The following is a 23018-nucleotide window of genomic DNA, read 5'->3' as shown; positions in this document are numbered from 1 at the left end:
CTAAAGCACTCTTAACATTGTCAAACACACCTACGCAACTTAGGTACCTAAGCCCCATTTTCAGAAGGGTTCAGAAGGATTTCAGAAGACATGAGACTCAGGCTCCTAAGTCACTTAAATGCCCAAGTCCCATTTTCAGAAATTTACCACAAATCTGTGACAAGCGTGGCACTTCAGAAATTCAGTTTATGTTACCTGACTGCTAGTCTTAAAAAACAGACATGCAGTTTTCATGTTCATTTATTCCAAAATAGCTCAACTAATTTTGTTTATAAATAATTTCAACCAATGTTTATAACTGTGATATCACTAGAAGAGAAAACAAGGAAATAGTATCTTTTTTAATATTACAGTACTAATCACTTTTCAGATAATTATAAAATATTAGTATCTTTGCATTTATACAGTGCTATTCATTCTCACAGTGTTTACAAACAGAACATTTTCCCTTTTTGGTGCATTTTCCAAAAAATGTTTAGATCTTTGTAGGTCACTTAACTTGATGGAAACTTGGTGGAAACATAGTGAAGATAATGAAGTTTTCCTCCTTTCTACTGCTAAGGTAGACTAACCTGTAAAACCGGTTGATTAGTCTCATCCGAATAGTGCAAAGATCCGTTGGATACGCTATCACTGTACAGTACTTTGGATATGTACTCAGATCAACTGGACCAGCAAAAGCTGCTGAAATGTCTGTCAAAAATAGTAATAATTCAGTTAGTTGAGCTAACAAATTCAAAGCCTGTATACATACGGATTTTCATACAAGCATTCATACTGTTATACTATAACCACTGTTAACAAAAATAGGTTATGTATAAACCTATGAACCGGAATACAGATTTGTGATAAAGGCCGTATACCAGGTTGCACACGTAACGATAGTACCTTAAAATCTTTAAAAAAGGATCAGCACTATGTCTCAGATACCGAATTATAAAAGTTTACTGCTATGAGAGCAAAGAACTGACTAATTTTCTGTGTTCTCACCAAGATTCAGAAGCTGATCAATGCCACTGATAATCCGTTCACATACTTCATCTCGAGATCTTTTCCCCCATTCTCCCTCTTGGGGTTTGTATAGTAGCTTCTCCATTTCTTCATAAGTTACAGAAACACTAGCTCCTAATTCCTCAGGTTGATCAACTATAGTTTTATAGTAAATGGGGAAGATGAGAAAAGAAAGAACAAACAAAAGAATAAATGAGAATTTAATAAACTATATGCTTGCCAGGTTTGACGCTATGTAAATTCTTGCCTAATCTCATAAAATGGGGGGTTTGATGTTTAGGAACACAAAATGTTTTTAACCTTTCTTTGTTGCAGATGAGTTTTCAGAATACTCTGCCATCTAATGTAGGAATGGCCAATTTTGTTTTTAATGCACAAAATTGTATATAAGTAGCTGTTAACATTGCTTGCATTTACAGACTGTCTGTTTAAATTTAGGCCTGATGTCCACTAGCAAAAGATGCACGTATTTTTGATTACACTACACCGTACACCATTGATAGTCCTAGTGCAGCTGTAGCATTTTTCTTCGCACAGTAAGGCTAATTGAGCGTATAAAGAACTCACAATATGCAGGGTAATACCACGTGTTCCATGGGATAATAGAAAAAGGATTAGTCAGACACATGGCTGCTGAGCACATCCACAACTACACTATATAGGAATAAACAAAATTTCAGTGAGCTTGGAAAGGAAGCCAATTCCTAACTCAGGGGATTGGGAAGAAAATTCCCTTTGGGGTGGCTATTGCATGACTGCCCTCTTCAAGATTTCATGAACTTTCCCTCCGAAGCATCTAATACTTAAAAATGACAGTGGCTGGATTAGATGGACCACTGGTCTGATGACCATTAAAACTGATTTTGATTCTAGTAGTAACCTTAGATATACCTTAGTTATTTATTATAAGATTTTGCTGACTGCACAGAGTACATATTTCATTATATTTGATTATCAACCTGAGTTGTGTGGCAGGAATCTTGGCACAAGCCAAGAAGTTTAGAATTTTTAAAATGTCAACCTTAATTAGTTCAACACACCTACAAGAAAGCAGGAAGAAAACAGGGCTCTGATGCAGAGCAATTAGCCACTGGAACAATTTACCACGGGTTATGGTGGATTTTCCATCACTGATCATTTTTAAATCAAAATTGGATGTTTTTCTAAAGGATATGCTCTAGGAACTATTTTGGGGAAGTTCAATGGCCTATGTTATGGAGGAGGTCAGACTAGATTACCACAATGGTCCCTTCTGGCCATGGAATCTATGAATTACAACAAAAGTTACAAAGGCTCCTTTGCAGAAAATTGACAACAGCCACAGGATTCTATGCTTCATGACTGGTTCCACTTGTCTCCCTATTTGTTTTTAAAATAGAATATACATTTTGATCTATAGGAGTACTTAAAAGTTTTGTGATCTACATACTTCAGCCATTTCCCTTCCCCACAAGTGATTTTGAGGAATGGGGGGGAGGGGGGAGAATTTATGGAAAAAGACATGGAATAGTCCAAAACTAGCCTAATATCCAGATTCGGAGATTTTAAAGTGAAAACAAATTTCCTCCTTCCACTTTCATCCTCTCAAAACCAGTTTTAATGGAAACTATCACATCTTTAACTGTAATAGAATATCTATGCCATTATATCAATTCCACCCTTAAGATCATATGAAAAATGACAGTGTCCTACAATAATAAAATAAGACTATACTCAGGTACTATGGTAACAGGGACCATATAAGAAAATATCAAGACTAGTATTACCACTTGCATGAAACAAATGATTTTGGAGATAGACAAGAGGATGAGAGGCTTTTAATTCATTTTCACATACCATTATCAGGAATTGGCTCCATGTCCCATGGGCTAAGCTTTTCAATTTCACCATTGTCCCATCTGTTTAAACAACAAGCAAATTAACAAAAAAGTTAAACTATGTTCATGTATAAGTGTTTCCCTGCAAACAAATGTAAGGAATTTTTCCTTTGATTTTAAACATAACTAAATTTGCAATATAAATATATAGGAAGGAGGGAGCAAACCAAGCCCTCTTAGAGGCAAATCTACTGCAAACTTAGTTTGGTTTAAAAGCTTTAAATTACAACAGTGCTCCTACTCCAGGTAATGCTTAACTGATCTCCTACTATATCAATGAGAAGACAAAGAAAATGTCTCTCTAGGTTACAAACCAAGAACATTTCAAACAAAATATGTCAAAAGCACACACCAGTCTGAAGCTTATGTCAGAAATTTTCACAAGGTATTTAAAGTAAACAGAAGCGAGCACCCAGGAAATACTGGAAGGTTTGAAGGAAAATTTGCAACAGCTTTGCTGAATAGTTAAAATTCTGAATCAGCAAAGCCAACAGCAATCAGTTTACCTACTTTTAAAACATTTACATAGCACCATAAATTCACACAGCACTTTACAAACAGATCATATACGCGCTGCTACAAAGAGTTTACACTCTAAATAAGACACAACAAACAAGATCAAGGTACTAGTACACAAAAAGGACAGTGCAAATATTCCTGTCAATGGAGGAGGATTGTTTTAAGAAATGGAAGTACAGAGGGATTTGGAGGAAGGCAGACCAAGAAATGGGGTGTTTGGTGGAGCACAAAGACTGTTGCGGTCATGGGGAGCAGCATGCTAATAGCACAAAGTAAAAGGAAAAGAAGAAATAAAGTGATAGGATTGGAGGCAAACAGGGAGAAGACGGAAGCAATAGTTAGTCTGGTTCACATCGAATAGTATATTCACTTAATTGAATATGAGAGTAATTTAAATTCCTGCAGACTGTATAGTTTTTTTTATGCCTTGATTAGCAATGTAATAGCTAACAATGTTGATTTTAAATTACCATAGTTAGGTGTTGTAACCAACACCCATTTAGCTGAACACGGCAATCTACAATTCTCAGAATTATTTTAAGCTGTCTGCAGACTTAAGCAGACATCACTGTTCAGTTTGCACTCCGTTTGTTTGAAGGTTTACTTTGCAACCATAGAAGCTATAGACTTCTTAGGGCTTGCTTACTCAGTTTTTGTACCAATTTAATTATATTGGTTTAGAAACCCCTAGTATGGATGCAATTATACCAATACTTAAGTACATTTATCAGTATAACTTATTTCAATATAAGCTCTTTATATATTAGGGTTATATTGGTTTAAAAACCAATGCCAGTAAAACAATACACTTAAATTGGTACGAAAACTGTTTAGACCAGCCTTTGGGAAAAGCACTGTCTACTTATAGAACTTTCAACTGTTTTACATCTATGTGAATAATATGGAACTAACTTGTGATATTTATGAATACTATATGCTGGTTTGGTTATTGAGATGCTGTTTACTTTATGAATTTTTTTTTTTTTTAAACTCAGAATTGTCTGGATTCAGGCATGAATGGGAAGAATGGCTCAACACAACTACCTATCAATGAACACTTATAATTTAAGGGACAATGCCAGAGCTACTGCCTTTGGTGACTGACTGTCCAGTCTACAAAATTGGATTTTACCAAGAATGACTGAGGCCCCGCAAACACAAGGGAACAAAGCTCATCAAGTGTTAAAAACATCTGGGGTGGGGGAATATCAGACAGACGCAGGAGCCAGTTGGGGCTGTCTGGAGAAGCCATGCCTGTCTAGGTCTGCATCATGGAATAGGAGGACTTCAGGTAAGATAGACATGCACGTAGATTGTTTTAATATCCTTTTTTCTCTAAAACTTTGCTCTGACTGCTAAAGAAACGAGACTTTTATTTTAATAAGGTTGTTTGGTCACAAGCTCCTGAAGGGAAGAATATCATATTCTCAAACCCAGGAACACCTGTTAATGACCTTTGATACAAAGGGTACTGTAACTAGCTCCTGGTCTAAGAATGGGGAAATTGCAAAATTCCACCCCAAACACAGGTAAAGACACAAAGCTTAACACCTGAGGGGGGCATACTCAGAGATCACAAATGGACAGAGGTGCAGCTCACCCTATAACTAACTAAATCAGTTAAAAAAAATTAAATGGATACAAAGTTAAGTTGGTATAAACCAGATGTAAACAGATTTTAAAAAGCGTCCACATGTAGGAGTTTGCATCAGTTTAAAACTGTCTTTAAAATCTATTTAATTAAACTGAAGCAACTTTCTTAGCTTCCCAGATGCCGAACACAAGACCCCATATCCAAAAAACCCCACTATTAACTTGCCAAGCTACCATGAGCTGGTCCAATTCATCCCATGGTGGTCTACAGAGGACAAGTATAGTCACACAGCAATTTCAGCCACTTTGATATTGCTGCATTTCTCCTCTGCTATTAGCCTTTTGTAAATAAGTGGTATTTCAAATGAAGAACTGGGGGTCGGGGAAAGCAGGGTTTCAAAGGCCCATAAAGAAATATAGGTAATTGCAGATCTATGGAGCCGATGGATATCATGGACCCTGCATTCTGTGGTCTGGCATCTTTAATGGATTGAAGGGTACACTAACCACATGTCAAATTATGGTGCTGCTGTGAGGCCCCACTAATTATTTGTGCATTATACATCTGTTGATACTACTGGCTACTAATCTGGTGTTTAGTCAAAGCAAAAAAGTAGCTTGTGGGCAGAGCTGGGGACAGAACACCATTTCTCTGAACATTTTGACCCATTATAACAGTGATTTAGCTGCATATACCTTACTGATAGCAGAAAGAAAAGGAAGTTTAGAGGAGCTGAAACAGCATGCAAAGATGATTAAATAAAAAGAAAGAACTGCTAACAGAGCAGGAAATTTCCTTTATGGATAGAAGCACAGGATCCTTTTGAGTATAAGAAGTGACAGAAGATTTTTGTATGCAGCACATACATAACTGCATAGCTGATTAACATGCATGCAGCTGGGTAAAGCAGAGCTGCTCAAACCTTACCCTGTTGTAAGCTAGCACATACATTACAGATTTAACATGGTTGTAGTATGGAGGGGGAAGACAGAAATGAAGGCTGACAGCTGTAGAGTCTTCTCACATATGTTGCAAATGTCACTGAATGAGAGACCAAAAAGCAGCTCCATACACTAGTCCTTTCCAAGAACAAAAACTACTGCAATGATAAAGGAGGCTGACTAGCACATGACAAACATATTTTGGATTTTAAACTACATGGGAATCAATATTAAAATTAAATACTTTGAGATGTACTTTGCTTCCAAAAATATTTTTATTTCCATATCTGCCACTCAGTGGGTTTGCACACTACATACCATTTTACATATTAAAATTAAGTTTAAGAATATATATGAGCATATCTTAGTCAATTTTGTTCCAGAGTCAATATTTGAATATTAATACATATAAAGCTGGCAAGATCTGTACAGAACGAATACAGAAACTAAACATTTCCATGCCCCAGTACAAACCCACAAATATTTAAATCCAAAATAATTAATTTCCATTGTGTTAGTTTGGACTACTGAAGCTGTGTGGGTTTTTGTTGTTGTTGTTTTTTAAAAGACATCTTCCTTGGCTGTTCCATGGAGAAGATTCAGTAACCCATAATTTGTAAGTTATTACAGAAAATAGGAGGTTCCTCTCTTTCACAAATATAGAATACAATTTGTGTTTAGCAAGTTACTATTCATGAAAAAGTTACTGCATTTTGGCAATACATTCACATAGTGCTTAAGAGACGGTTTGCTAACGGAGCTTTAGGTTTTCAACCAACAACATTTTGTGCATTCTTACACCTACAGCCCACCAATATAAGCCATGATTTATACTGTGTAAATAAACATTTTAAAAGCCTCTGTACTTACTTAACACTGTAACACTGAAAGTGACTATCTGGATACTGTGGCTGATATGGCTCTTGACCCAACACTGTTCCAAACCACCATGCATCGTCAATAATAGATCGGAATCTATCAACTGTAAGAGAAAGAACCATTTCCCCACTCAGATACATATTCTGGTAACCAAAAGATTTTAATTACACTGGTCTACAATTTTTGAGAAGTCGTCTGCTTCAGAGATAAAATGTGCTATTATTATGTATTTTGATGTGCTGAATTCAAATATGACAATTAAAACAACTGATTGGCTACTGTTTCTAAGATGTTTAAGTTTTTACATTTTATGTCTATGTATATTGTGTAGATAGTAGAGTTTTAATCATAAATTGTAAACCTAGGTCTTTTCATGTGTTTATGGTTGCTTTACATGATATTTCACCTGTCCTGTTTATGTAACACTTTAAAAATCAGCCAAAGGGTTATATAAATAAAATTTATTATGAAACAAAAGGCAAAAAACTATTATGTACATAGTTTAGTCCTATTCAGTGTCTATTCGGTGCTTCTTGGCTTGTCTCTTGTATACATTAAATGGAGCATCTCTTGTCACTGTCCAGCAATAGTCTGCAAGCATTGATGGGCTCCATTTGCCCTCATAGCGTTTTCTCCATTGTTGCAATGTCCTGGTGAAATCGCTCGCCGTGCTCGTCGCTCACTGCTCCGCAGTTCGGTGGAAAAAAATCTAGATGAGAGTGCAAAAAATGTATCTTTAGTGACATGTTGCAACCAAGGCTTTTGTATGCCTTGAGGAGGTTTTCCACCAACAACCTGTAGTTGTCTGCCTTGTTGTTTCCGAGAAAATTTATTGCCACTAACTGGAAAGCTTTCCATGCCGTCTTTTCCTTGCCACGCAGTGCATGGTCAAATGTATCATCTCGAAGAAGTTCATGAATCTGAGGACCAACAAAGACACCTTCCTTTATCTTAGCTTCACTTAACCTTGGAAATTTTCCACGGAGGTACTTGAAAGCTGCTTGTGTTTTGTCAATGGCCTTGACAAAGTTCTTCATCAGACCCAGCTTGATGTGTAAGGGTGGTAACAAAATCTTCCTTGATTCAACAAGTGGTGGATGCTGAACACTTTTCCTCCCAGGCTCCAATGACTGTCGGAGTGGCCAATCTTTCTTGTTGTAGTGGGAATCTCTTGCACGACTATCCCATTCGCAGAGAAAACAGCAGTACTTTGTGTATCCAGTCTACAGACCAAGCAAGAGAGCAACAACCTTCAAATCGCCACAAAGCTGCCACTGATGTTGGTCATAGTTTATGCACCTCAAAAGTTGTTTCATGTTGTCATAGGTTTCCTTCATATGGACTGCATGACCAACTGGAATTGATGCCAAAACATTGCCATTATGCAGTAAAACAGCTTTAAGACTCGTCTTCGATGAATCAATGAACAGTCTCCACTCATCTGGATCGTGAACGATGTTGAGGGCTGCCATCACACCATCGATGTTGTTGCAGGCTACAAGATCACCTTCCATGAAGAAGAATGGGACAAGATCCTTTTGACGGTCACGGAACATGGAAACCCTAACATCACCTGCCAGGAGATTCCACTGCTGTAGTCTGGAGCCCAACAGCTCTGCCTTACTCTTGGGTACTTCCAAATCCCTGACAAGGTCATTGAGTTCACCTTGTGTTCTGAGGTGTGGTTCAGAGGAGGAGGATGGGAGAAAATGTGGGTCCTATGACATTGATGGTTCAGGACCAGAAGTTTCATCCTCTTCCTCGTCTGACTCAAGTGAGAATGATTCTGGTGCATCAGGAACCGGCAGTCCTTCTCCGTGGGGTACTGGGCGTATAGCTGATGGAATGTTTGGATAATACATAGTCCCCTTTTTCTTCTTTGACACACCTTTCCCAACTGGGGGCACCATGCAGAAGTAACAATTGCTGGTATGATCTGTTGGCTCTCTCCAAATCATTGGCACTGCAAAAGGCATAGATTTCCTTTTCCTGTTCAACCACTGGCGAAGATTTGTTGCACAAGTGTTGCAGCATATGTGTGGGGCCCACCTCTTGTCCTGATCTCCAATTTTGCAGCCAAAATAAAGGTGATAGGCTTTCTTAACCATAGTGGTTATACTGCGCTTTTGTGATGCAAAAGTCACTTCACCACAAACATAGCAGAAGTTATCTGCACTGTTCACACAAGTACGAGGCATCTCTGCTCACTTTGGCTAAACAGAAATGTGTCCCTTTGCAAAATCAAACACTGACAAATAAGAGAGCACGACACTGTATGATTTCTAGAGCTGATATAGGGCAATTTGTTCAGCAGAGTGATGTAAGCTTCGTTATGATTGCATCATCCATGACTTCTAGGAATAACATGATGCAATTCATATCATGTATGACGCAATACCAGCTTCAGATTGCATCATTCATTGTTTTGCCTAAAAAGCAAGTACTGTCCAAACCCAGTCAGATTTATTCATAGATCCAGTCAAAGATGTATTTTAGTCATATCTGGTTTAAATTAAGATCTCTTCCCTTTATAACTTACTTATCCTCCGCCATTCCCAAGTCAAGGGTCGTATATACTGACCCAATAGCATATCTTGAAAACTAGAGCCAATCAACAATTTTAAGAATCATTTTCGTTCTCAGTGACCCAGAATTAGTAAAGTTCGACTACATTTATTTCAGAAGCATTTTGGCTGTAGAGCAGTGTTATGTTTTGTGAGGATGGAATTACCGGGGAGGAAACTAATGAATAGACTCAGACTCTAAGGTCAGAAGGGAGCATCATGATCATCTAGTCTGACCTCCAATAGTATATTTTGGTTTAAAAGTATAAATATCTACTTTAAAAAACAGACACTAGATAAAAGAAAAATAACCTACTACACAAAGTAATGTACATTATCATTCACAGTAAGCTCTAAAATCCAAACATATACTAGCATGCAAATAACAAGATGTTAATATATGTTTCAGTGTAGAAAGCATGCACCACTAAAGGTGCTGAGTATTCTACAATATATAAAAACTTGTATGACTTCAACCACAATGGAGGCAAATGCCTGAAAAAACAGATAAGCCTTAACACTATGAATTGAAGACCAGACCCTGGTTCTAGCATACCAAAGAGTTTAGGAGGCAACGAACTCCATTTCATAGTCCAGGTCTCTCCAATGTCTAACTCCAGCATTCAGATGTTCAAATCTCTAGAAACTGTTTGCAAAAGGGTCTCAGCTGACCTCAAGTGCAACAGTGGAGCATTTGATGGTGGAGAGTTGTTGGAAGTCTCTGATAGTCAGGACACAAGCCACACAGAGCCTTTTAAATCAATGTCAACACAAATGAATTGTACATAACATTCTCAGAAGCTAGCCACAATGGAAAATGTTTGTATTCTAAAACTATATTGCCAGACACTTGGAAGGTGAAGACTTACAAGCTTGCCAATTCCTTTGTCGTGCTTCATCATAAAACTGACGCAATACAAGAAAGTCAATGACATCTGGCATATCATGGTATCTAGATAAAAAATAAAATTAGCTTTCATTTGTGTGTCATATTATATTATGCTATGTTGTGTAGAGGAAAAAACTAAGAAATAGGTCTTTAAAAAAAAATTTATCTAGCATACGCTTTCAGCAGAGAAACACATACTTGAGAGAAAATGATTTGTCTGAAAGTTTTCCAGTGGCATGGTCTATAAAGGCAAGCTTCAGGCAACACAGTGTAGGAGGACCAACTTCATATCGTATCCCAACAATTTTTACCAATTCTTGATCCTATAACAAACAAAAATGAAAGCAACAAATTCCATTAAGTTTCAGCCCTATGCTAGAGGCACAATCTCTAGTTTAGTTTTATTACATAAAATATCTGAATAGTTTTAGCCCTCAAAAAGCCAATATTGTTAAATACTGTATATGAGGTTTTATTGGGAGACAACCAAATCCTTACATAGAGTCTGTACCCTTTTTAAAGATCAAGATTTATGTTTTTATTTCAGTGAAGTCCAGGCCTCCCATGGGCAATTTTGAAGGTTTCTTTGATGACTGAAGAAAGCTTTCTTCCTCCTTTATGTTAGTAGGAAAACATTAATGGGAAGTTACCTAGCTAAGTCCTCACTAGTTATATTTATACAAAGAATTTAAAATGCTAATGTAAACTGTTAAACACACATTATCAGTATTGAACATGTAACAACTTCAATATATTCTTACCCTAAGGACCATTTTTCTCCATGGCTCCTTGTGGGGGTTCAGTTCATAAATATTATTTTTTCTGACTGCTTCAATATAAGCTTCATGACCTTGTCGAAAATATATTACCTGTAAAAATAAAAATCCACCAAATAATTATTTACTTGAAACACTAAAGTACATGTTTTTCTATATTTAGTGTCAGTTGCTATATTAACTTTTAGTTAATCTAAAATTTTATAGCACTTTTTGATAAAAGCTCTCACCTCATCTCCCATTTGGGGAACAAAAGGAGATTTTCGAAGTGCTGTGTCAGTTATCCAAACAGGAGGATGGTAGTCATATAACACATCTTCGTTTACTGGCTGTGTGGGAGTACTATTCTGCACATTCTGATAAACAGGATAGTTATACATTAGAAATTATGTTCTTGGTGCAGTGTCATGAAAACTTGTTATCCAAGAATTTCTTCTAAAGTCTACACAAAATTAATACCATGAAACAATAATAAATTAAGCTCTATACAAGACCTTAAGACCAAAAATCTCCTAAAGCCCACATTTTGGTACTCAAGTTTGGTATTCTGGTTCTTCCTATATTTGCAGTTCTTCCATTGTCATCATTAAGTAGGTCAACCATAAAGTATTCTACTCCCAATAAACTTGTAGGGCACAGTTCTCTCAGAGCTGCATGGTAGTTCTTAACGTGACTGTCAAAAGACTTGTCTAATTTTTGAAACTACTATTCTATTGTGCACTGTCTGGCAACTACATATTGATTATGTATATATGTCATTTTATTAAACAGAAAACCTTCAGACTATTTAAATGTATACCAAGTGTAGCTTAAAGCAAAGAAATTCCAAGTTATTATGTATCTGCCACTTCAAAACTAATATTCAGAATCAAAGGTGATTATATAATCAAAGTAATTCTTTGAGAAAAACAGACTTACGAATAGATCATCATATATTTTATATTGTATGACATCATACATTTGAAAGGCACTCTTTTACCACCAGTCCCCTGGCTACAAGAGTTGCAAAACTGCCTGAAGCGCTTAAAGATTCCAGTTCTCCACATTATTACAGAATGCTATTTTCCACCACTTTAGAATTTACCAAGGAATTCAGGGTAAAATTCCCCCTCTGTGCAGAGGGCCAGCACAAGGCCTATAAACCATTTAATACTTGTGCTGTTTTGAAGACTTAAGTTGTTTAAATGAATGATTATTTACATCCCTTTGGTGATAGGGCTGAGGTTCTAACCAGTTATTTTCTTTAATTTATTAAAAAAGTTCCTATCCCATATCAAGTATGGTGAACCATGTGATGTTTGACTAGGAGAATGTGACTTCACTTTGGATGCAGAATTTGCCCTGGTTATTCTAGGCCTGTTGAATTACTACTGTGCATTCTCTGTGAGGCATACCTTTAAAAGATTCAGAAAGTGAAGCTGGTGCAGAATGCAATCACCTGTCTATTAAGCAGTACAGTATGCAGACAGTCTTATCTGCCTTTAAACTCTCTGGAAACTTATTCGCAGCCAGTAAAGTGTTGGTTTTAAACAATAAAGCTTTAAATGGTTTGGGAGCTGGTTACCAAGGAAGACACATCTGCTCTCTAACGTAATACTACTACAACTGTAATCAGTGGAGATGTCAGAGCTGGAGTCCCATCAATGAAAATTAAGACATTTTGTAGAAGAATTAAATTCCAGAGTCACAGGTCTCCCAAACCCAGATTTCTGGCCTTCTAGGCATCCGACTTTTCAAATGGGCACTGAGAAACAGTGGCAAGCTTATAAGAGTGGATCAGCTGGATATGGAAAGGTTTGTGTTGAGGATATTAAATGGCAGTTCAATTAATTTGTTTTTAGATGTTTTTGTATCAAAAACTGTTTTAAAATTCAGAAAAGCACCAAAAGTATTCTAAAATCTAAACAAATAAAACCCTTAAATATGTGCATTCCTTGCTTTTGTATTCAAAGCTGCTATAAAAGTGGTAAAGGGTAAGAAAAACCATCTGTTTGGACCCCATAAGAGTGCGGAGGCTTTAGTTACCTGTTGTAAAGCGAAGTCCATAAAATGTAATTAGACAATGTAATGTTGCTGGGAGGGGGGAATTTTTGAAAAGGGGAAGGAGCCCAAGGTTAACTTTAAGACAACCATAGTTAGTAATATCACAAACACCTCTGCCTAATACGGAGGTAAAGTATACAAACTCCATAAACTTCCAGGTACAAGAGATTTAAAACATAAAAAGAGATATCGATGAAGAATTAAGTGAATAGAAGGAATTAACAGTATAATACCTCTTCCTGCTTTTTCGGTTTCGGTTTTTTCCTTCTTTTTCTTCTCCTCTTTGGAGGAAAAGATTTCTCTGCTGATACTTCATCTTCTGAAGTACTACAATATCTGATAGCTTTGCGTCGAGATGTTCGTACAGGAGGCTTGAGATTTATCCCTGCATCAGCTATCCAGTCAGAATATCTACTTGAAGAGTCACTGTTCATGGGGAAAATAATGGAAACAAATGGAATTTAGATATTCAAACAGCTGACAATTAGTTAAGAATGTTAAATGAATTCTAACAATATTTGTAGATATAAAGTTCCCTTTCCACTGTCCAGTTCTTCAGTGGTTTTGGAGGTTGTCAGGAGGAGTAGAGGAAGGTTTAATTGCTGCGATACATTTCAAAAGAATTTCTAATTCCTTCACTTTGGCTAGCATTTTAACTTATGGCACTAATTCTTCAGTCACTAGCATGCAACTATGACATTTTTGTCCTTATAGAAATTCTGTACAACATTTAATGTGTTCCTTTACTGTATTTCAGAAGCAGGATTCCAATAAATAGGAGCATCCTGCCTACTCATAGGCAACAGAAGATACATACTTTCAGACATCTCTTATTTCATTGACCGTTTAAAAAACAAAACACTTTCCTTTTCTAAAAGACATGCTAACCATAGCTTATTATTGTTAGACAGGATTCCAACAAAAACAGCTGTAACTTGGCATGGACAGTCATCCCTGAGGATGAGAACAGTTTTGAAAAAATTATGTTTGATTTAACGATGTTTGAGAATCAGAATATGCCACACTAAATATATGTAAATTTTTATTAAGCTTATAGGCACAGACTTTAAGATATACAGTGCACATTGTGTGCAGCTAACTAAGTGCATACTTTTGAAGACAAGTCTGCTGTTATCAAACATTTATAATTGTTAAACTATGGATTTCACGACGGCTTAGAAATCAGGCCAATTTAGAAGAAGTTTGGATTAGTAGTAAAAAGAAACAGTTACTTACAGCAACTGTGGTTCTTCAAAATATGATGCAGCCGTTTATTCCAAGTCTCGTGCTCCGTGCACAGTGGAGCACCAGACTTTTGCCTAGCAATACCCATAGGAGGGATGGTGCTCATGCCTGTAGCCCTTTCCTTGGCTATCTGAGGCAGCACCGCTCCGACCCCCCCCCCCCCATTCCTTTACACCGAAAGCCCAGGAAAAGACACCAATGCAGAGGGGATGGAGGGTGGGTCGTGGAATACAAGTCTGCCTCGCATCACAAAGAACCACAGTTACAGCAAGTAACTGTTTCTTCTTCGAGTAGATGCAGACATGTATTCTAAGTATGTGACTAGGGAGTAGTACCTCCATCCAGAGGCAGGGCTCAGTCTACCTGAGCAAGGATCGCAGGACCACTCTTCCAATATTATTGTCCGCTCTGGAAGAAGTGGTGATCACACAATGATCCATAAATGTATGCACGGACGACCACGTGGCTGCCCTACAGATGTCCAATATGGACATGTCATTTGGGAATGCCACTGACATTGCCTGTCTCTGATCAAATGTCCCCATACCAGCTGAGGAGGCATAGCCGATGCTATCTCATATGCAGTCTTAATGCAATACATTAGCCATCTAGAGATGGTCTGCTCAGAGACAGCTTGTCCTTTCATACCGTCTGTACGTGATATAAACAGGTGAAGTGAAGCCCGAAATTGTTCAGTCCTGTTCAGATGGAAGGATAGACAGCATCTAATGTCAAGGATATGGAGGCGTTGTCACTCCATGGAAGAATGCAGCTTAGGGAAAAATACAGGCAAATACATCGCTTGGTTCAAATGAAACAGAGACCACCTTGGATACACACATTGGGAGTGGCTGAAGCGTAATTATGTCCCTGAAGAACTGAGTCTAAGGAGGCCCAGCCATTAGGGCCTGTAACTAACACACCCTCCTGACAGAGGTAATGGCTATCGAGAATGCAGTTTTCTGACACAGAACAGGCAGCAGACAGGAAGCAAGGGGCTCGAATGGAGGCCCCATTAGAGCCGCTAAAACAGTGTTCAGGTCCTACAAGGGATCCGGCTCTCGGACTGGAGGATGCAGGCGGAGGAGCCCTTTCAGAGATCGTGTCACCTTGGCACTGGAAAAAACCAATTTCCCTTGGGTAGGTGGATGAAACACTGATATTGCTGCTAAGTGCATTCTCAGACAATTGAGTGCTAGGCCCAATTCCTGATGATGTAACAGGTACTCTAAGATGTCCTGGATGGAAGCCTCTGCTGGATGGGTCCCCATGGGCCAAGGACCATATGGAAAACCTCTTCCATTTTGCCAAGTAGGGTGTTCTAGTAGAAAGCTTCCTACTATTAAGTAGGACCTGTTGTACGGCCTCCCAGCAACACCCATCCTCCTCATTCAGCCATGCCATAAAGGTGCAATGAGCTGATCACTGAATGCAGTGTAGACGTAGTCCTTTGTGAGGAGGTTGGGAAGAAGAGGAAGCAGCATGGGAGGCTGAACTGACAGAGCGAGGAGATCTGAGAACCAGTGCTGCCTCAGTCACGCCAGGGCAATGAGGATGAGTCTGGCTCAATTCATCTTCAGCTTGGTGATGACCTGGGGAAGGACCGGGATAGGAAGGGATGCATACAGCAGAGCCGACTTCCAGCTGCAGTGGAAAGCATCAGAGAGAGAACCCAGGATGAGTCCCTCTCGAGAGCAGACTAGGCAACACTTTCTGTTTTCCCTCGTCACAAAGAGGGAAATTGTGGGAACGCCCCATGTTGCGAACATCAGCCAAAGGACTTCTGTCTTTAAGGACCGCTCATGGTTGGGAAGTAAACTCTGCTGAGATGATCGGCAAGACAGTTCTTGACCCCTGATACGTGAATAGCTATCTGGGTGATGTCTCTTCAATACAGAACTGCCACATGTTGATCGCCTCCAGGCAGAATGATCTGGAGTGAGCTCCCCCTTATCTGTTCATATAATACATTGTGGTGGTATTGTCCTTAAGTATGTGAACCACTAAATGCCTGATCTGGTCCTGGAAAGCATAACACGCATTGTGGATGGCCTGAAGCTCCAACACACTGATATGGAGTAAGGCCTCCTATTCTGATCACAGATCCTGCAACTGCAGCAAGTCCAGATGCACTCCCCAACCCAGAAGGGACACGACGGTAACCAATGACTTCGTCAGAGAAGGCTGAGCAAAGGGGACCTCTTGCCCACATTGCTCTGGTGGGAATCTCCATGTAAGGACTGCAGGACTGATGGAGGAAGGCGAACCAACCTGCCTAGAGAATGTAGGGCAGGGCGGTAAACCATCCTGAGCCACATCTGCCAAGGTGGACTATGTGCGGACATGCGGCCCAACAGGCTCAGGCACACGCAGACTGTGGTGGACGGTTGTGATTGCAAACTGAGGCACAGCTAGTGAATCGTCTGAAAGCAGTTGGTCGGCAGGAACGCTCTTGGCCTCATGGAATCTAACAGGGCCCCAATGAACTATTTGGGGAGTGGAAGTGGAGGTCAACTTCACGGTGTTTATATTGAGACCCAAATGGTCGAGTAAGCATAGTGTGGTGTCGGTGTGGGCGAAAACCTCCTCTCTGGAGCTGCTTTCAGCAACCAGTCATCAAGGTAGGGGAAGATTTGGATTCTCTTCCTCCTGAGGTACGCCATGACCACTGCCATTCATTTGGTGAAAACCCAGGGGGCAGAAGAGAGCCCAGACAGGAGAACTGTGTACTGAAAGTGGCAGTCTCCTACCATTAAGCAAAGAGACTTCCTGTAACTCGGCAGAATGGCCACATGGAAGTAGGCATCTGCAAACTCCACAGCAGTGAACCAGTCATTCTGAGACAAAACAGGGAGGATAGCTGATAGAATGACCACACAGAACTTCATGTGCTTGATGAATTTGTTGAGTTCACGGAGGTCAAGGACAGACCTCATCCCATCCTTGGATTTCGGTATCAGGAAATACTGGGAGTAAAACCCGCAACCATGGCATTCTCACAGAACCTCCTCCACCACTCCCAATGCTACCAGAGAGCTGACCTGCTTGAAGAGCAGCATCTCATGATAGGGGCCCTTAAAGAGGGATGGAGAGGGGGTGTGGGTGTGGAGACAAATTGGATGGCGAAACCTGATCTGCCAGTGCGTAGGACACAGTGGTCAGACATTATCAAGACCCAGGCATTGTAAAAGCGGGACAGCCTGTCCCCAAAGGAACGGGTGGATGACAAGGGAGAAAACACAACAACTGGAACAGGGCTCTAGACAACAAGTCAAAATGGGTGTTTAGCAGATGTCCAAGGAGGGTGTGCAGAGAGGCCAGGCCCCGAGCTCGAGTGCTTCCTCTTGTGAGACTTATCCCTCCTCCTGGGGTAGGCTCACTGTCTTGGGGGGAAGGGGTGCTGTGGCCTGTATGGCTGTTGTTGCTGCGCCCCGTAACGGTGTCTCTACGCAGGTGGCATATACACCCCCAGCGACCTTAGGGTAGCCCATGAAGCCTTAAAGGAATGCAGGGTTTCATCAGTCTTGGCCAAAAACAAGGTCTTATAATTGAACGGCAAGTCCTCAATAGCTTGCTGGACATACAGTGCAATTCCTGAGTTCTGGAGCCAGGAAGTCCTCCTCATAGTAATTTTCCAAGGCCATCGCCCTGACAAAGTGTCCGTCACATGAAGGGCAGATTGCAATGACTTTTTACCACTAAGCAGCCCTCAGCAACAAAACAACCAAAATTCATCCTGGAAAGCTCCTTAAATTTGGCCATAGCCGACCAATTGAGGAAGTCATATTTGGCCAGCAGGACTTGCTGGCTTGCAATCCTCATCTGCACTGATGATGAGATGTGTATCTTCCTGCCTAGAAGATCTAGGCACTCTGAGTTTCTGTCCTTGGAGGACGACTTGAATCTGCTCTGCTGAGCCCTGTCATTTACTGCTGTGACCACCAGGGAGTTCAGGGCCAGATGAGAATAAAACCCTTTGTATCTCTGTACTGGCACAAAATAGCTCTTCTCCAACCACGTGGCCACCAGTGATACCAAGGCGTGCCTCATTAATAGGGAGAGCCACTCTCCCAGGGACAGAGGACTGGAGAATGTCCACGAGTTTATGGGTATTCTCCTGGAGAAACTCCACCTGAATATCCAGTGACAAAGCCACCTGACGTAACAGGTCCTGGTATGCCCTGAAGTCCTCTGGGTGGAAGGGGAGGATGAACCAGGCAAAACCGTACCATCCAGGGACAAGGATGAGGCTGTTGGCTGGACTACTGGCAGATCCTGCTCCCTGGACAGTGTCTCTGGACGAGGAAATTCTGGCTGCTCCACGGGATGGGGAACTGCAGGCATCTGGACTTGTGGCTGGTCTGCAGCCCCTAATGCTGCATCAGAAGGGGATCTCGCTTTGACTTTGACAACAAGCAAGACCTCCAGGAACAAGGGGCTTGTCACTGGGGCCAAGGTGGCCACTGGTATGGGTAAGGAATTGGGGGCCAGTAGGCGCCAGGCCAGGGGCTCCATCCAGGCCTCGAGGCGCATGCCAACTTTGGTAGCCATACTGCTCCACCAGTGGTCTCCAGACTTCTTCAGGTGACCTCGAGTGGGAGGGCGAGAAGCCCGACTCTGAAGCATAGGAGTCCCAGGACCTAGGAGACATGGGAGGGGCGATTCCAATGGGCAATCCGACTTGTCTGTAGCCCAGAACAAGGTCGAGATAGGTGACCCCAATGTAATCTGCCACACTAGTGCTGAAAAGACTGATGCAGCAGGCAAGGTCAGTCTTGGTGCAAACAACGGTACTGAAGCACCCGGGTGCGCTGACATCAAGGGCGGAGAAAGCCTCCATGGAACCATCTGTGATGTTGATTGTGTCGGTGTTGAGGACCAGTGGCGAGGATGGGACCAAAGGGCAAAGTAGGTCTGCCGCAGCCTGGTACGTCAACACCACTGACACTGTCAGTACCAGCACTGTTCTTATCGGTACCAGCCTCAACAGATGCCTGCAACCAAACTTGATGGTATGAGGCATCTGCCCTTCCCCCCCCTCTACCGATGGGGTGTCAGAAGCTTCAGTACTGGGTCAGGCCTCATGGACTGCTCAACCAGGTGCCGCTTAAGGCAAAGGTCCCGTGCCACGTAAGTCCTCTTTTTGAATGATCTGCAGATCAAACAGTGCTCCTTAAGATGAGCTTCGCCAAGGCAGAGCAAGCACCATGTGTGGGGGTCACTGTTAGGAATCTCCACTCCCCACAAATGGCAATGCTTGAACCCAGGTGAGGGCATCACTGGGGAGCACTGCCACTAACACTATGCAATATACTGTAACTTTTAACTAATACTACTATTAATTATATACAGTAAAAAACTAATTGCGAGGTTGTGAAGCGAGAACCACACAGAGCTCCGACTTCAGCTGACAAGTGGTGAGAAGGAAACAGAGTGGTCAACATGGGTTAATTACAACATGGGTTTACGAAAGGCAGGTCGTGCCAAACCAACCTGATCTCCTTCTTTGAGAAAGTAACAGACCTTCTAGATAAAGGAAATGCGGTGGATCTAATATACCTCGATTTTAGTAAAGCATTTGATACTGTTCCGCATGAGGAATTATTGGTTAAATTGGATAAGATGGGGATCGATAGGAAAATCCAGAGATGGATAAGGAACTGGTTAAAGGGGAGACTGCAGCGGGTAGTACTGAAAGGTGAACTGTCAGATTGGAGGGAGGTCACCAGTGGGGTTCCTCAAGGTTCAGTTCTGGGTCCGATTTTATTTAATCTATTCATTACTGACCTCGGAACCAAATGTAGGAGTGGGCTGATAAAGTTTGCGGATGACACAAAGTTGGGAGGCATTGCCAACTCGGAGAAGGATCGGGATATTCTGCAGGGAGACTTGGATGACCTTGTAAATTGGAGTAATAGTAATAGGATGAGATTTAATAGTGAGAAGTGTAAGGTGATGCATTTAGGGATGACTAATAAGAATTTCAGTTATAAGCTAGGGACACATAGGTTAGAAGTGACTGAGGAGGAGAAGGACCTCGGAGTCCTGGTTGATCGCAGGATGACTATGAGTCGGCAATGCGACGTGGCTGTGAAAAAAGCTAATGCGATCTTGGGATGCATAAGGCGAGGTATTTCTAGTAGGGACAGGGAGGTGCTGCTTCCGTTATACAAGGCGCTGGTGAGACCTCACTTGGAGTACTGTGTGCAGTTCTGGTCTCTTATGTTTAAAAGGGATGAACTGAAACTGGAACGGGTACAGAGAAGGGCAACTAGGATGATCCGAGGAATGGAAAACCTTTCCTATGAAAGGAGACTCGAGGAGCTTGGTTTGTTTAGCCTAACCAAAAGAAGGCTGAGGGGGGATATGATTGCTCTCTTTAAATATATCAAAGGGATAAATACCAGGGAGGGAGAGGAATTATTTCAGCTCAGTGCTAATGTGGACACGAGAACGAATGGATACAAGCTGGCCGTGGGGAAATTTAGGCTTGAAATTAGACGAAGGTTTCTAACTGTCAGAGGGGTGAAATTTTGGAACAGCCTTCCGAGGGAAACGGTGGGGGCGAAAGACCTCTCTGGCTTCAAGATTAGGCTAGATAAGTTTATGGAGGGAATGGTTTGATGGGATTACGTGATTCTAATCAATTAGGCAATAACGGCCATCGCTGGTAAAATGAGGGTCTGGCTAGAGAATCTTGCCTGTATGCTCGGGGTTCTGCTGATCGCCATATTTGGGGTCGGGAAGGAATTTTCCTCCAGGGTAGATTGGCAGTGGCCCTGGAGGTTTTTCGCCTTCCTCCGCAGCATAGGGCAGGGGTCGCAAGCTGGAAGATTCTCTGCGACTTGAAGTCTTTAGATCACGATCTGGAGACTTCAACAGCAGAGTTAAGGGAAAGTGGGGGGGTCAGCTTTTGTGGCCTGCATCATGCGGGGGGTCAGACTAGATGACCATATTGGTCCCTTCTGACCTTAAAGTCTATGAGTCTATGAGTCAGGACAACGCTACCTCATATAGCCAAGGGACAGGCTACAAACATGAGCGCTGTCACTCTACTTGGAATACACGGCTGCATCTACTCAAAGAACAATGTTGGCAAACTCTGGGATCACTAAGTCTTCTGCACGGACACAGAAACATGTACATAGCTTAAAACAGACATTAGCCAAATCACGCCTATAAATTCTTAAAGGAGACAGTTATGACGTTAAAAGGTGAAACTTGCCTGTGCTTTCCCTTGTCTATTAGCCCTACTACTGGGGACATCTTCCAACTTTTTCCTTTACAAGCCTATGAAATTAAATGTAAAGGACTTACTATTCACAGATCCTTAATATGCACTGAAGACTCACATCAGGAAATAAAAATTCTGCATTTCTCATATTAAAACAATATATGTCACCACACATTCTTACATTCACAAACTGTCTTTGAGAAAGTGTGGTATCAGACTACTTAGCTTTTGTATTTGCTGATTTCTGAGTCCTTAATTTATCTTATGCACTTCTTATGATAAATTGGAGAGCTGGCCTGAATTCAACAAGATGAAATTCAATGAAGACAAATGCAAAGTACTTCACTTAGGAAGGATAAAATCAAATGCAAAACTACAAAATGGGGAATAACTGGCTTGGTGGTAAGTACTGCTGAAAAGGATCTGGGGGCTATCGTGAATCATAAATTGAATAGGAGTCAATGTGATGCAGTTGTGAAAGGTTAATATTAACAAGCATGTTGTATGTAAGTCAGGGGAGGTAATTGTCCCACTCTATTTGGCATTGGTCAGGTCTCAGCTGGAGTAGAGTGTCCAGTTTTGGGTGCCATACTTTTGGAAAGATGTGGACAAACTGGAGAGAATCGAGAGGAGAGCAACAAAAATGATTAGAAGTCTAGAAAACCTGAGCTATGGGGAAAGGTTTAAAAAAACTGGCCATGTTTAGTTTTGAGAAAAGACAACTGGGGGGTGGGCCTGATAACAGTCTTTAAATATTTAATGGCTGTTATACAGAGGACTGATCAATTGTTCTCTATAACCACTGAAGTTAGGACAAGAAGTAATGGGCTTAATCTACAGCAAGGGAGATTAGGTTAGATATTAGGAACAATTTTCTAACTATAAGGGTCGTTAAGCCCTGGAATAGATTTCCAAGGGAGGCTGTGGAATCCCCTAACACTGGAGGTTTTAAAGAATAGATTGGACAAACACCTGTCAGGGATGGTCGAGATTTACTTGGTCCTGCCTCAGTGCAGGGGACTGGACTTGCCTTCTCGAGGTCCCTTCCAGGCCTACGTTTCTATGATTGATAATAAAAGTCACCATGGTAATTCAAATATCAACTTTTTAACTTTAACGTTGCCTTAACAAGATATTTGTATTTAGCATACACAAAATGTGGCTTCACTTTTTTTAAAACAATCATTTCAGTAAGAGTAAAGAAGTGAATATTGGCAAGGTTTTTTGTCTAACACACACACCGGTCCCTTGACTGAGCATCTTTCTTGATTGTTGGTAAAAAGCCCCTAATCCCAGGATGTTTTCAGAGAATGGATTTCTTCAAGTAGCCTAATCATGCTAGAACTTTATATGGGAGATTTTAATCTACATTTGTGTAGACATTCAAAAACAAAATTTGACAACATTCAGGAGAGACTTAAGTGAGAAAGTGGAAATTTTTTTTTT

The 23018-nt window shown here is 40.8% G+C and overlaps 1 protein-coding gene across 1 annotated transcript in view; it reads right to left on the bottom strand.

Annotated features, from left to right (window-relative positions):
• LOC112117822 (bromodomain and WD repeat-containing protein 1-like) overlaps positions 1-23018 on the bottom strand; it is a 106456-nt gene that overhangs the window by 42621 nt on the left and 40817 nt on the right. The window contains exons 22-31 of the mRNA XM_026651675.1: positions 17069-17304; positions 13327-13519; positions 11281-11406; positions 11036-11143; positions 10473-10597; positions 10255-10337; positions 6813-6924; positions 2848-2909; positions 991-1146; positions 573-693 (exon numbers count right to left, since the gene is read on the bottom strand). Coding sequence (XP_026507460.1) covers positions 573-693; positions 991-1146; positions 2848-2909; positions 6813-6924; positions 10255-10337; positions 10473-10597; positions 11036-11143; positions 11281-11406; positions 13327-13519; positions 17069-17304 — 1322 coding nt within the window. The remainder of the gene's footprint in view (positions 1-572; positions 694-990; positions 1147-2847; positions 2910-6812; positions 6925-10254; positions 10338-10472; positions 10598-11035; positions 11144-11280; positions 11407-13326; positions 13520-17068; positions 17305-23018) is intronic.

Source organism: Terrapene carolina, unplaced genomic scaffold, assembly GCF_002925995.2.
Source record: "Terrapene carolina triunguis isolate 2854851 unplaced genomic scaffold, T_m_triunguis-2.0 Scaffold31, whole genome shotgun sequence".
Lineage (NCBI taxonomy): Eukaryota > Metazoa > Chordata > Testudines > Emydidae > Terrapene > Terrapene triunguis.
Note: the sequence above shows the minus strand (reverse complement) of the source record. Positions and strands in the feature narration are given on the sequence as shown.